Source organism: Camarhynchus parvulus, chromosome 3 (genome assembly GCF_901933205.1).
Source record: "Camarhynchus parvulus chromosome 3, STF_HiC, whole genome shotgun sequence".
Lineage (NCBI taxonomy): Eukaryota > Metazoa > Chordata > Aves > Passeriformes > Thraupidae > Camarhynchus > Camarhynchus parvulus.
Window position 1 is genome coordinate 12,679,735 of NC_044573.1, and position 16,363 is coordinate 12,696,097.

Consider the following 16,363-nt stretch of genomic DNA (forward strand, 5'->3'; position numbering starts at 1 on the left):
ACAACCTGATTCAAGCACTGTTTAAAATAGATCTGACAAGCCTGTCTGAAACCTGTGCCTTTGGTGTTGCTGTAAACCCCAAACCCCATGTTTTTGCTAGAGTAGCTGCTGACAGTAATGGTTTGCTCTACTAGTACAAAAAAGAGCTCTGGAAAAATATTTTATTAAAGGAATATAATTTCTACTGTACTAGATGTGTACTATAGAAAGCAGTAAAATTCAAAACAAAACAAAGGGAGCTATTTGACAGAAGAATGCTTTCTGGCAGGAGCAATACTATTTAACAAATATGGTACATGACTTTTAAATTAAAAGCTCTGCATAGTTCTTCACTCTGGTGTCATACAGCTCAGTCCTCACTGTATCCCTGTGGAAAGTCATGCATTGCTTTCCTCAACCACTGAAAAGAATTTCAAGCTGCTGCCTCTGCAGCACACATCAAAATCTAAATAATTACTAAGCCTTCATTCAATTTCCCATGTGGGAATTGAGAATTAGCTTCTTAATTCCTGTTGAATAAGCCTTTGATTTTTTTAATATGCAGAAGCAAATTGTAAGTTAGAGGTCAAGTTTATCAGAGCTCTCTTTTTTCTTGTGTGGAAAACACACAATTTACTAGCACTTGAGGATTATAGACAACATTTTTGGTGAGCAGCAATACAGACAGTGCTCTTTAAAGTGAGGGTGCAAAGCTACCCCACAAAACTTGAAGCCTGTTCTGCAAGTTACTGAACACCATTGAGAATTTCAGGGGGATAGCCCAGAACCTGACTTAGAATGCAGAATCAACTGCACTCCCACTACAGGAATGCTTTTAGCAGGTGGATGGGTCAAGGACACGATTTTAAAGTCTTGCAAAGTTATCAGCACCTAGTTAATTTCTCTCTGAAATTGAAAGCTGGAATATTACCTTGTAAATCTTCTACAGTACTTCCTACAGCAGGGTAGATTTGCCTCGGATAAGAAGGAGATTCTGAAGCATTAGCAGGGAAAGCCCCAAGGAAATTGCATACAATGACAAAGCCATGCTCCAAAATGGGACAGCAGCAGAGGAGGCTGCACACAACTCAGATGGATTTTAAGGTCAAAAGTAAGTAGGAGATACAGAAAGCAATTATATCACAGGTTTGTTATAAAACTTGGCCAACAGCAGAATGACAGAGAGCTTAGCTGGAGGGCAGAGGAAAAATAACTAGAAACAAGGCCGGCAATATTAATTGCCCAGTGTCTGGAAACAAATGTTGGAAGCATTTTGCTATGGGCAATGATACTTGGACACAGCAAAGGATCCTAAAAAGACTGTTGCACTTTCATATAGCAGAAAGGACACATAAACAAAGAAAAAGATGTCAAACTGAAGTGTTTGTGCAGGCTTAGGAAGAGGTGGTGTGTGGCAGGTGGTTTGCTTGTTTAGGTTTTATCAAAATTCAATTCATCCTGACATGTCCTAACTGATAGGAAGTGCAGCATGGACTAACATCAACATGAGGCTGTGAAGATTAGTTTAGGATGACTTTAAAAAATTGAAGTAGAAAACACAAGAGCTATAAAACAAGGAAATAAGAATGAGAGAACGGGGGGAAAAAAGCCAACCCATACTTTGGAAAGTGAGAATAGCGTAACAGCCAAAGAGGAACCTGAAAATAATTCTGAAGGATACAAGGTACAAAAGTTTAAGATGACAAATGTTTGTGCCCAGGCTTTAGACAGTATAAAAGTTGGATTAGGTTGCTCAGAGTGGTCAGTTTTAGCCCTGTAAGAAATGATTTATATTAAGGAATCTTTGGTTTCAAAGAACAAATAGCCAAACCAGGCCAACAAAGGATGGCTGAACTCTCTTAGTGTGGTCAGTTTGGCATTGTTCCTACAGTCAGATGTGTCAGACTCTGAGGTTTCTTGCACAGAAGTAGCTCCCAGGGTTGAAGGTCACCAACAGGTCCTGTGATTATTTGGGAAGCTACAAGGATCCTTGTGCCAAGGCATACTGGGAATCCAGCTTCCCGCCGTTCTACACGACAGTGTGTTCAGGACTATGTTCAAAGCAGCTGAAAATGCTATTCTACTTGGTAAAAAGTGAGCCCTTACCCTGAACAATACACTTCTCTTTTCATTTTTTTTCCATTCTCTACATAGTAAGTAATGTGCTTCAGTAGTAAGCAAAATTTTCATGTTTTACACACATTTCTCATTTTCTACTTTATTTGCCCTTTAAAATTACATCCACCATACTTTCATCATTGTTATTGGAGGTATACTGCACAACTTTGGTCTTCCCATTTGCATGAATCTGGCAGACATCAATAAAAGGCAGCATTGCCAGCTAATAACTGTCTGATAACATATATTACAAGAAAAGAAAGAGCATTTCCCCCCCACATTGCCCCAAACTGATTTTCCATCAGTTTGATTGGGACCGTGATCGATTGCTAAAAAAAGTAATTGCAATTACTCACTACTGAATTAAGTCAGTTGGCCTCGGTTGGTCCAAGAGGTCACAGGATATTGTTCCTTCACAATAAGATCTGCCACAATAGTGAATGGCACTCAAAATTCACTTTCTGGTAATATTAGTATATCATTAATTGTAATAAAAAGTTCACTTCCATACAGATGTAAGAAGAAATAAGGTGCTACAGCCCAATCTCAACTGAAAACACAGCAAACCTTTCTGGAGCCCTTTGAAGACACTGCTTTGTTGTCAAAGGCTACAAGGAAAAATAAGGCATGCTCTAAAGCAAAAAAAAAAAAAAATCTCCAGAAAGGACCCATGTTTATCTCAAGTAATAACAGAGCACTTCAGCAGCAGCAAAACCACCAAGACTTTTAAAACAGAAGTGTACAGACATTTACTTCACCCTAGTGTGAAAGTGACAACTTGAGCCACATCATCTTGTGCCCAAGTAGAATGGAAAAACAGTCTACAAACGTGCAGACATTTGTATATTAGGTTCATACTATTGCCTAAAACTTTGTAGTGCTGTATTTTACCATACAGATCCTGAATGATTTTAATTTAAATCTCCCCAGCAGTATGAGGTTCAACAAGACCAAGTGCTGCTGCTTACACTTAGACCACAACAACAGCCTTCAGCACTACAGGCTGGGGGCAGAGTGGCTGGAAAACTGCCCAGCCAAAAAGGACCTGGGATGGGGTCACAGCACACCAAGGTGGCCAATGGCATCCTGGCCTGGATCAGCAGGAGTGTGGCCAGCAGGACCAGGGCAGTATTGTCCTCCTGTAGTTGACACTGGTGAGGCCACACCTCAAATCCTGTGTCCACCTCTGGGCCCCTCACTATGGGAAAAACATGGAGGTGCTGGAGAGACTCCAGAGAAGGACAACAGAGCTGGTGAAGAGTCTGGAGCACAACTCCTGTGAGGAGTAGCTGAGGGAGGAGGGGGTGTTTAGCCTGGAGAAAAGGAGGCTTAGGGCAGACCTTATCACTCTCCTCCCTGAAAGGAGGGTGTAGCCAGGTGGGTGTCAGTCTCTTCTGCAAGCAACCAGTGATGAGGACAGTCTGAAGCTGTACCAGGAGAGGCTAAGGTTGGACATTATGAAGAATTCCTTCATAGAAAGGATGACTAGACATTGCAATGGGCTGTCCAGGGAGGTGGTGGAGTCACCATCTCTGGAGGTGTTCAAGAAAATACCAGACATGGCATTTGCTGCCATGGTCTGGTTGACACACATGGTGGTGTTTGGATAAAGGTTGGACTCCAAGATCTCAGAGGTCTTTTTCAGCCTAACAGATTCTGTGATGCTGCACAAACCAAAAACTAAATAGCAACAAACTCCTCAAGGCGCCATGACCAACAGAGTTAAAGCTTTCCTCACGTCTAGACTTGAGGTACTGGAAGAACCAAAGGTTTATTAGGTAGAGAAGAAAATCTCGTTTCCACATGCAAGCATTTGCTGTCAAAGATATCAAACTGATTCTTCCTAGGTATTGAGTACAGTATCCTTTGAAAAGGGAAGGGGGGGAAGTAACACCAGCTTTGTCTTTACTTTTCTTTCCCCTTCCTTTGCACTTAATTTCACAGACTGAAAGGGACTAAAAGTTGGCTAGTGGGTAATAGCACAGAAAAAGTTTAAGTGCTAATTTTCTGTCTAGGACAATTCAAGTTATCTCTCTAAAATTAAGGATTAGTGGCGCCTGGCTATCAGGGTGAGAGAGCTTAGTTTCTAACGAATCCATAAATCCAAATTATTTTCCTGGATTATCTGAATTTCTCAAATGCATAGTTGAACGGAATCACTTAAACTCCAGATTTAGAATTCTCCCAGACTAAAAATTTTGTAGATTTTGAGACATATTTTGATGCTTAAAAATAAGTTTAAATGCCCCAAATACACACTAAGACGTTGGTCTTCATTCTTTTTATGTCTTAGCCCAGGCATTTGCAAAACAAAGGCTTGAATTTAGTGACGTTTTTCAAGAAGGGGAAGAAAACCAAACAAACATCCCCCATCATCACAAAAAGAATATAAAACAAACAAACAAAAAATTCTTTCTATCAGGTCCCTGGTCTCTGAGACAGGCTACTGAAGCTACTGGTAAGAAAGAAAAGGAACAAGACTAGTACAAGAAATAACCTTCAGATTTCAAGCCCCAAGGTCAAATGTGACAGATGCTACTGATTCCTTCATATATTTTCCTTGACATCTACCAATGCAATCAATCTTAAGTGAAGTTGTAGATGCCAGAAAGGGAATAGCCTATTATGATTTGCAGCAGCCTTCAGAACCAGGTGAACTTTCTCTGTTGGAAGCACTCTGTGCACCAGTATTCATACACCTACTGAAGTGCTGGCTGTGTGAAGGATTAGTGTTTTATGACTTCCTCTCTCATGCATGCATGTTCACATTTCATGTTTTATTTAAGAAACACCTTCAACTTCACATATTTACACAAAAGTCTTCAGATCAATCTCAAGCTTGATGAGGGAGGTCAATAATAAAAGACCACATTGAAATTAGGTGTCATTTGCTATATTCTTATAAAAAGTTTGGTTTGATATATAATATGTAATACTGCAGCTCACCATTAATAGTGCAAGTAGAGGTGTAAAGTAATAATGATAATTAAAATGAACCATGATAATTTTGTCCTTGCCCAATTCTAATTTCTCCAAAATACACAGATCAAAAGAAATTAAAATCAATCCTTCATTACAAACTCTAACCTTGCTGACAAGATTTTCTTGATTTCCTTTGTGTTCTCTCCACTCTACTAAGCACACTTAAAATCTTACTTGCTTTATAATTATAAACGTAACACATGGGAAAAAAAGATGAGAGGTGAAATTACATCAGTGGCCACAGTGACAGTCTAACAAGTACCCAGAAGACAACATTCAAACTGGCAGGAATTCTGCTTTGCTAAATTACCAACATGCAACATAAACACACCTGATGTCTCCGCACCTACAGAAATAGAAAATGGGAACCCCATTAAATAGCAAGAAAGGATTGTATACAGCGCCATGGAAACAGAAAAACAGCAAAAGATAGTAGCCACATCTGGTGTCATTTGAGATAAATCAGAGAGTGCTGTGCTGCATGGCAGGAATTATAACAACTCTTTTGCCATTACAAAAGATCAATAGCAGTGCACTGCTTCTCTCCCTGTATCATCTGCGGGTGCTTGTAAAACCCAACAGCACTGCAAGAGATGTCAGAAGAGACTAACCACATCAAAAACATCCACAGACTCAGAGCAGCTAGAAACACTGCCATGCAACAAAAGTAACTCTGGTAGAACACAGTGATGTATTGTTCCCCATAGAGGAGTCCTACTGATTGTTTAGGAGTTAAGTTAGGAAGGTCTAACCAAAGGCGTTCCAAAACCCACATGTTAAACTGGAGTAAAATGAATGATAACTCTTTAAAACTCTTTAAAATGAATGATAATTTTAACAAGTATGTAATTGTGCTGAACTGATAAGCAAGGACATAGTTACCTTGTGAGTAGGAAGCTTTCTTGTAAATACTATATAACAAAGTTATGGCTGTATTTGGCAGAGTTTCTGTGTACCACAAAACAAGTATCCCTTTGCCAGCCTCTGGTGTTCATCCCTCAGAAACCATTCCCAGCCATCACTTCTGCCATTCTGCTCCTGGTGTGTGTTCCATTGCCCCACCCTACTGCAGTGTGATGCATCTTAGCTTAGCCACATTTCTTCCTGCATGCAATACATCAGCTGCAGGGAAATATGTCAGCTAGAAAACTAAAACAAACAGGTGTCTTCCAAACAACCATTTCTGCAACCCCTCTGGCTCATTATGGAACTCGTACAACTCTAGTCCACAGGCTGTTTTCTTTTCTAAAAAATGAGACCAGAGGAGCAAAGAACATCCATAGTTCTGCTTTGAGTCCTTATGCATGATCACACCCAGTAATTTACACACAAAGACAACATGGGGAGCTCTGGTAACAAATAAATATTTGGGGGCCATGCTGTCTTTATGTAATACAATTTCATAGCTTTACATATATTCTACTTAAAATCAGCCTCAAATGCTGTCACCCAAAACCTTGGCTTGCCTGGTTTCACCCTGAATGAAATAGTAATACCTGACAGCATCTGCTTTTTATTCGTTGTAAATGTAGGTGAACTGTGAAGACCTTGTAAGATATTAATAGATGTAATTTGGCTTATACAATTTAAAAAGGGGAAAAAAATGAAAGAAGGTATTAGTGCTGTGCATAGTTCAAGATCTGAGAAAATCCACCCTGAAATTAACTTATTGCTTTATCACCCTTCATATGCATTTTTTTTCAATAAAACACATTTTTCCTTCTGTGAGCTTGATCTCAAGCAACGGCATGGACTCACTACTGCACATACAAAGTCACACACTTTACACCTCTGGTTTGCAAAGCAATATATAAAGCACATAGAATCAAAGAAATGTCAGCTGTGAAACTTTAAAGTGTTTTTATTTCTAGCACAGACTCATCATTGGGGAATTCAATTACTTTGTGCCTAGAGCTAAAATCCTTATAAAATTTTAGAAATTGTTTGGTTAAAGCATGGTCAAAGAACTCATTATAAAAGAACACAATTGTTTGCAATTTCCAAGACAAAATAAAATATTGAACAGAACAGATTTCCACTGTAGGATTGCTAGTTCATTTAAGAACACCATTAAATTATTCTTGACTTTCAATCAGCTATACTGGATTCCTATTTAAAGGAAAAAAGATGCTTTAAAAAGTGAGATTTACATGTTTTGTTATCAGAGCTGGAATAGCTAATATTATCCCTCCAAACAAAGGAGGGACACTGAAATTCTGGAATGAAGATTCAGGGCAAATGGTGACAAATTGCTACCTTCTCATCTGTGGCTGTGAGAAGCTATTTAACCATCCCCATGTGACATTTATGTGGGCACAGTAGCAGAGTTTTTCTGCACTGCTGAGCTGAGAGTTACTGCCTCTTGCAGTGAAGGGACAGGACCAAAGGAGGAGGGGAAAAGGAACCAGCTCGTGGCTCCAACTGGAGTTTTCCAGCACGTGGAGTACCAAGGAGTCAGACAAACAAACCCATGAAAGCCACAGGCACATCCTTAGCCCTCCACACACCACAGAGCTGCTGTTGGGGAGCAAGCTGCACTTCTGGCAAGCATATGGGACAGTCAAGCTATAACCAAAGCCACCTTCTGCAAAAGCACAGACCCTCTTTATTGTGGTGACGATCTCCATCTGCAACCCACAGCTAAGTCATCCATGTTATCCCCAGCAGATGGCAAAGGCAGGAATTTGTTACTGTACTTAAAGCAATCTTTCCCTTCCCTTCAAGGCTCCTTACATTTGGCACTTGCCTGGGCTGCCAGGGAGTTCTGCCCACCCACAGATCCGAGGCACAGCTCCTCCATGCTGAGCATTTCACACACAGCAACATTCCCTGGGAGTGCCAAGGAGCAGAGGCAGTGCCAACGCAGGAGGCACTTTGCACAAAGCGTGTTTATTAGCTGTGACACAGAACACAGCGTTTGCAAAGAGCTAAGGAAGAAGACAGCTGCTGTGGCTCCTCTAATTACCTCTCCCCAGACATCAACAGCAATTTACAATTTGGATGATGTTGCTGGAACTAAGTATGATCTAGATCCACACACAAGCTCTCCTCCTCACTTTTATAGGCCATGTGTTATATGAGAATTACAACTATTCAAACTGTTTCTATGAGTTAGGTTATCTCCTGCAAGGCTTTTTATTGCACATTCTCCTTTTGCTACTGGAAGATACAGAATTTGCTGTAGACAGTAATCAGATAATCACATCTTGTTACGAGGACAAGCCAGCAGGATTTGCTATTAGGAACTCTCTAATCTATCACATCAAAACAAAGAACATTTGAGATGTTTGGTAAAAATTATGCTTCTTAACACATTTCACAACAAAGGTAAGAAATAAAAATTTTAAATAGTCAGTATATAGAGCAGGTAGAACATTAGCCTCGCATATATCCAAATTAAATTCCGAGTTACTCTACTCCTACAGCATCTTGAAATATTTACTGTGTTCATCTCCTGCTGTTTTGCTGCTAACAAAAATTTAAAAGAATACACAGGAAGTCTGACAAATTAAAACATCATCAAGATTAATTGCACAAAGAGGATAAAACATTTCAAACACTTGCACCCTTGAAAGATCAAAAGCTTTCCTCCTCTGCCAGTAGTTCTGAACAGCTTTATGGGCAAAAAAAATCAGAAGTGAAGACAAAACTGAAAATGTATGCAGGCACATGAAACTGCAAAGACTCAGTAGATATTCTAAGCCAAATAGTATGCGTGGGTTAAGAATTAGTAAAAAGCAATCACACAGAGAGAATTAAGCAGAAAATCTTTAACCTGAGGATGAGTATCCACGCTCTACCTGTACCTGCAAGCACTGAGAATAAATATGGTGTTGACTTAGAAACTCAATCACCTGGGAATTTGCTAATGTTTTGTATAATAAAATAAGCACCAACCTCCACCCTCTATGATATTTTAGACCCATGCAAGACAAGCATCTCCTCAGTATCATGTCCTGCTCCCCTCAGATGTGCAGCATGCATTTTGTGGCTCTATGGCTACACAGTTGAGTGATTTTTCTCAATTCAAGCTGTGAGTCAGACGAGGGGATGAGACTCACCCGTGTTTCTCTGGACTGTCCTCTGACAGGATTTCACTGCTGCTCTCATCAATGGGATGGACACGAGCAATATATTCTCCACTCTGCTGGTAAAACTTGTACACAGCCACTTGAACCACACATTGATCACTGTTGCTCCTCAGCCAAGGGCTCAGGATGGTGGGGCTTGGCCTCTCTGATGTGTTGAGAAACAGAAAAGAACCTGGAACAGAGAATGCAACAAAAAAGCTTCAACAATTAGAAAAACCTCAAGGCCTCCTAGATTAGAGATGAATAATTTCAAGTTTTATGTCTCAGCTCATTCTGCAGCCCTTCCATACCTCATTTGCCAACTAGTTTGGAAAGCTTGCCCATTTTCTATTAAACCTATTAAGATTAAAGCAACACTTCAATTCACCTCTGAATGGTTCAAAACAAATATGATATTTAGTTTTAACTCCCAGAAGAAAAAAGCCCACACAGGTGATGAAGGAGTTTTAGCTTTAGATTCTTGTCTTTAACCTCTCAGGTCTGGTTCAGATCCAAGTATATTAGCACTGGTTCTACTGGATCCTGATTTGACAGCTCTGGTATATACATATTTATTTTTAATACTTTATACTGTATCTAGTCCTCTCACCCAAATAAAGAACACAAATTCAATAGCTTTTCTTATGCTCTTCTATAAACAGAAGACTGCAGCAGTTTTAAGTCTAATATTAGAGACAGGATAAAGGTCTGACACAGTTTCATTTCTTCAGCAATTCATTCTAATGTATTAATTTTATATGCAGCTAATCCACATTAAACATTTCATTATTATCCACTACATTGACTCCCTCGGCCTAATTCTATTTCAATACAATCTGAGGCTTATCCAGTGGGACAGAGGTAATGTATTTTCATCCCATTGCTGCTCATTTCAGGTGAGTCAAATGACTCCCTTTCGGCAGCTGACTAATTTATCAATTTGTCCACAGAACAAGCACACTGGGGCCTGTAGCTGGCAAATGAAAGGGACCAACCCTCAGAGCAAGAAAAAGCATGATATTCCACAAATTCTAGCAAGACTGGTCAGGAAATGAAATCATATGGTCTTGATTACCTGGAGCATCCATTAATACAGCCTGTCTGTTAATACTGAAAACATGCAGGTCTGATGAAGAGTAATTTCATTGAGAGAGAAATTAAGGCTCAACAGGGCTGTAATTGAAGCTTATTCTTAAATGTGCATGAATTTCAGTCAGAGCAGAAGCTTGTGTTTGAAAATGCCAAGGTTGCAGCTTCAGAGAAATGATCTCCTACATCACTGAGCATGGCTCATATGATGTCCAGGGTGTCTAAGGAATACTGTTGAGGAGCTACAAATGAATCCTTCTCCTTTTCACCTTAGTGAATAAGCTCTAGAGCGGGAGGTGCAGAGCAGCCACTCTGAGCTCCTGCAGCAGTTCATGCTCCTTCCATGAGGCATCTGGTGAATTGTCCTTATTTGATTGTCCTCAATTCCCTCCACTGAACTGAGAGTTAAAAGCTCAGATTTTAACAGCTCACTGTCAGGTGCTGGTTTAGAACATAGGAACTGCACTTGTGTTCACAGATGTCCCCTCTGAAAAAGTCTGATTTGGCAAATCATCTCAGGTCACACAAAGGGCAGTAATGGAAGGGCTACAAATAAAACTGGATTCCTATCAAACACTGTTTCCCTCACATACATACATTTATCATACACAGCATTTTTGATATATTTGTCAAAAACAATGTTTTTGACATTTACACCACATTAATGACATCTAAAACTAGAAAACATCTGTACTGAAAGAAACATTAAGAAATACATAAAGTACAGCCTGCTCAGATGTCAAGATTTTCAAACAGAGGAGAGTGAAATGCAGTCACAGCTTTTTTGCCTTAATAACAAGATTCCTATGTCTAAACGATAGTCTTTAATACAGTTGCTAATGAAACTGTTTGATGAATTTAAACAAAGTTTTTGTCAGTCATTTTTGTTGGTCAGTAAAAGAGAAAAAACCCCAACAACACAAAATTCAGCTACATGTATCATCCTTCCCTGTCTCTCCCTTTTGTTGCAAACAAAAGAGAATTAGAGCAGTAAATCTTGTGGCTTTAATTTTACCATCCCCATAAGAACAATGAAATCTCTGACATGAAAGGGAGCAAAGAGATTTCTGCTGGTGGCAGAATGACACTAAGTGTTGCAGTAATTGCTGATGGTAACTTGCCAGGTGCAAGAGCCATTTGCACATCTTACTGCCTTGCAACAGGGAGTCAGATTTTAAAAATAACAAACAAAGGCAGCTCTTGTTCCTTTTTTTCTTGCAGTAGTTCTAAATCAAGGGAGCTGCCAAGGATAGTTCCTCTCTTGCCCTGACTTGAGGTCAGGTTTGAAACATCAATGAAGTCCAGTAGTAGGCCAGGGTGGCTGCTACAGCAAATTTGTGAGTCACAAATCTCCTTTGTTCTGACTTCTTTATTTCTACTCTCTGTCTGCAGGGCTCACACTGTGCAGTTGCAGCTTATTACTCATCACATGGCCAGTTGTACCTACTGGTTCATGTTGCTAAAAGGAGTACAACTTTGCCATGGTGGGGTTACCCCAGCACGCTCTGCCAGGAGGAACAGCCCCACACGAGCTGCTGTGAGGTGGTGCCCAGGAAATCATTGCAGAGGGCACAGCTCCACAATGGCCTCACCACCAACACCACAGTCTTGTCAGAAATGTCCTCCCAGTGCATACTTTTAGGGAGATCACCTACCTGGGCAAATACTAGAGCTAAAAGAGATTGTGTTTTCTATAATATATACATGTTTGTTTTACTTTTTAAAAAATGAGAGAATAAACACAACTTTGTTCTTGTTTTTGAAAACTCAGCTATCTCATGGGTAACTTCCTTGTCTGCAGCAGCATTCTCCTTCTGCTCTTACTGCTCTTTTAGTTTGTAAATGCCAAGCAAGGAACTATCAGAGCATCACTTAACTCTGGTGTTATGGGAACAGTTTCCCAAGTTGAAATGGAGGTACTTACTTTAATACCACAGACATTTTCTTATACAGCAGAATTTGAAGATTCTGGGATTAAGCCATGGCACCCACAAAGGAATAATTAATGAATCTGATGTAAGAAATGATAAATTTTGAACACAAATCCCTATGCTTCTCCCTTCTCTCAAAAGCACAATCTCTCAGGCTGTTTCCTGAGATGCTCCCCCATAGGGTCAATATGACCACCATTTCCAGGATCAGCCTAGAGACTGCTCCTTGGAGTTGAGGGATCACCTGGAGATCAATTCCACATCCCTGCCAAGGGACACAAGAACATTCTATTTCACAGCAAGAGACTTTCTCAGCAAAACCAGAAGCTACCTGTTCACCCGTATTTCCCCACAGTGGGAATCCATGTGGCATGCTTAGAGATCATTCTGTAGACTGTATGACTCTAAGGTTCCAGCTAGAATTTCCTTGCCATTATTTTCTCCTGTTGGCTTGCAGCTCTATTAAGGCTCTCGGGATCCCCCTGGGTGAACAGAATAGGAAAAGCACTGCAGCTTCCACCAAACTTCTGCTGCTACTTAGATACCAGGGGACATAAGCTGAGATGAAAGGTGCCATCATAGCTCATGCTGCCAGTGTGACATTCTGCTGCTCAGGACTCTGGAGGGTCTGTTCTTTATCACAAAGACCTTCACCAATGAGTCACTGCAGGATTCTTTCGCTACAGGTTTTAAATTGGACCCTAGCTGCACAATGTGGTGCTGATATTGAAGAGATGCAGTTAAAATAATGAAATTGTAACTAGATATACACCCACACACCCAGGCACTTAGCACTTCTGGGGTCCTGAGCACATTCATCATCATCACACAGAAGCCAAGGTTTGCAGAGGGAACAGCAGTCAGTATTTTGCCCCTAAAATACCCATGTTTGTGTTATATGACAGAAAAACTTCTAGCTGATACTGCTCTGTGGTGTTCCAGAAAGTGGTGGTCTAAATGCAAATACTTTATTTTTCATATTCCCTCTAAACATTCACATACTGTGTGACAAACCTAGCAATAATATTCAGCTTCTAATGATAATTTTTCCCTGCCTATTTTAAATAGTTGCAGTCATAAGGCAGTGGTGTTACTCATCCTCATATGTTGTGTCTGATAACATCTCTGGCAACTTGCTGTCACTTCAGACAAACACACATGAAAAAATATTTATGCTTTAAGCACAGTAGATTATTGCAGTTGACATAAAAGGAATATTACAAGACAAATTAATATATCCTGCATGAAAAATTGCTGTTGATCCTTTGGAAAGTTGTTTACAACATTTTAACATTCATGTCACACAAAGGGAAGGATGGTTTATCAGCTTAGTAGCAAGATGTTTTTGAGGTGATGAAGACAGCTTCAAGTTCTGCTGTTCAGGACTAATGAGGTAACAGATCATTTATAAACAAGAAAACTGATGTTAAAGTACCATGCAGGCACAGACACACTGAACAAAGCACCCGTCCAAAAAAGTTTTCAAATTCAGAAATACAAACTGGAAAGCCTACTACTTAAACCCACATCAGCAACAAAGCCCATTCCCACAATCTCTGGCCCAATATCCTTATCTGATGTGAAACTCATGCCAGGGAATGCTGAAGCAACCCTGAGATGCTCTCAACACAGAGCCATTCCTCTGGCCCTAGGAACTGGGTAAACTTGGAATCCTATTGCAAGCCCCTTGAAAAGCTGGTCATCTGCAGCTACCCAACAGCTCTGAATGCACCCTGCTAACTGCTCATATCCTAAATCCTTCCTGGTCAGTCCTGGGGGAAAAGCATGGACAGCACCAGGTCAGGTTCTTCTGCTCAACAACCTCATGATGCTTATCGAGGTCTGTGCAACCCCATTGCATCCTTGGACCTTTCTGAGCCAGCAGCCCAGGAAAAATAGGTGGAGCCCAAAAAGACAGCAGCCTAAGAAGTCACATTGGGAAATAGGGGTCCTCAGCAAGGTTTTCACCTCAGAAAATAGCAAACAGCTCTTCTGGGACAAATATACTGAGGCAATTCCTCAGCTTGCAGCTGAGGTCTAGGATGGGGCTGACCTAATGAAGAGCAGCTCTGTGGAGAAGGACTAGGGAGCCTCAGTGGGTGACAAGTTGACTGTGAGCCAGCAACGTGTCCAGCCAGGAAGGACCATGGGATCCTGGAATACATTGGGAAGCGTGGCCAGCAGGGCAATGGAGCTGATCCTGCCCCTCCACTTGGCCCCACCGAGGCCACAGCTGGAGTTCTGTGTACAGTTCTGGGCTCCTTAGTACAAGACACACACGGAGCTGCTGAAGAGGGTCAACAGAGGCCACAAAGATGGTGAGGGGTTTCTCTCTCTTGTGAGAAGAGACTGCAGGATCTGGGCCTGTTTAGTGTGGAGAAGAGAATATTGAGAGGGGATCTCATCAATGCATGTAAATATCTCAGGGTACCAAGGGGATGGTGCCAGGCTCTGTTCGGTGGTGCCCAGTGGACGAGGAGCAGTGTCTGTAAACTGAAACACAAGAAGTTCCACCTCAGCATGAGGAGGAATTTCTTCACACTGAGGGTGGCAGAGCCCTGGCACAGCTGCCCATGGGGCTGTGGAGTCTCCCTCCCTGGAGACACTCAGAGCCACCTGGACACGCTCCTGTGTCACCTGCTCCAGGTGACCCTGCCCTGGCAGAGGGGTTGGAATGGGTGATTTCCTGAGATCCCTTCCAACCCTGACAATTCTGTGAGTCTGTGAAAAGCAAGACTCAAAATACAGCTAGGCTGACTTAATCTGATCACACTTATAAAGCAGCAATTTAACAATCTTTGCAAAACTGATAGATTGTTATTCTGAACATAAACTCCATCTTCCTACTAAAAGGATTTTATTACCTTTCACGTACAAGTTCAATACTGTACCAGATTAAATTAGAGCTGTAAAAACTATTAACAGTCAACGTCTGTTGGGGACTGTACAGTAGAAAAAAATTATTTAAATCAAGTTTTATAGTCTTTAGAGATGCTGACTGCAGAGAACATTTCCACTAGTATCACAAAACATCCCACAGAGCTGGTCTTTGCATTCTTCATTTCACACTTGACTTTCAAATTAACTATTCAAGCAAAACTCTCGTAGCAGGAGCTCAATAGTTGGCAAAAGCCACGAAAGAACTGGGCACTACCTGAGTGACAACACTAAAGAAAAGATTCTGTTATACTTTTTCTGGGATTATATACACAGATTTTCTAATTGCCTCATCAAGGCTCCAAAATGTGCTGAATGCGAAGAATGTGAATGGTCTCCAGTGCTGAGTGCAATGTGACTGCATAAGCACCAGAAGATTTGCAACCTGCTATACTTGCCTTGGACTTAAAATTCATGGAGGTAACGGCCTTTGAATTATTACAAAATTTGGAGCTGAACAATTCTTAACCATCTAATTATGGTAATTGGGTGATATCTTACCTCTCTGGGAGTCGATCAGAGTTCTGCCATTAGCTGAAATAGAACATGGATTTCACTTCTAATACTGAGCAGGAGTGTGAGCACGTTTCTCTGGATGATGCAAGAGCAATTCAGAAGCTCTAATGAATTCATACTAGCTCTGGTGGGCATGTCATACATTTTACAAATGGACAAGTTAGGGCAGACATTAAACAACTGCAAATAGCATGCAGCCAAGACTGGTATCAGAGCTGAGATCTGGAGTCAAAACTCTTTAAAATTATCTTCTATTTCAAGTATTTTTCATTTCCTAAGTATAAAGGGGAAGGCCAATAATCCATCAAAGCAAAATAAAGTAAATTTTTGTCCTGTTACTAAGGCATCAAGCAAATCTGATTTGCCCCATATGAGTTCTTCTAAATTTAATGGCTACACTCATATAAAACCTTGTCCCTTAAACAACTAGTGTTCACTGCCACCCTTGGGAACTGCAGCAGTGTTATAGAAATGTGACTTGAAGCTAGGAAAGACAGGAGTCCTTCATTTTCTCACACTCCAGTCCCAGAAATTTTCTTTATTATTTTAACTATTCTCTTGGAGGTAACCTTGAAGCTTTACACACAGAGAGAGGAGTCTCCTAACAGTGACCTTCACACAATTCTTTCACAGATTTCCCCTCTCACTTCCCTATGCTCAGGTTCAGCATGTGAGCTGCAATCCAAATGAATACCCCCTAAAGATTTATTACTATTTATCAGTTTAAACTCCAATAATCCC

The 16,363-nt window shown here is 40.7% G+C and overlaps 1 protein-coding gene across 1 annotated transcript in view; it reads right to left on the minus strand.

The window, feature by feature from the left end:
- The window catches only part of LOC115902841 (ALK tyrosine kinase receptor-like), a 277,205-nt gene that overhangs the window by 127,044 nt on the left and 133,798 nt on the right, over positions 1-16,363 (minus strand). Inside the window, exon 4 of the mRNA XM_030946691.1 lies at positions 9,141-9,342. Within this exon, the coding sequence (XP_030802551.1) occupies positions 9,141-9,342 (202 nt within the window). The remainder of the gene's footprint in view (positions 1-9,140; positions 9,343-16,363) is intronic.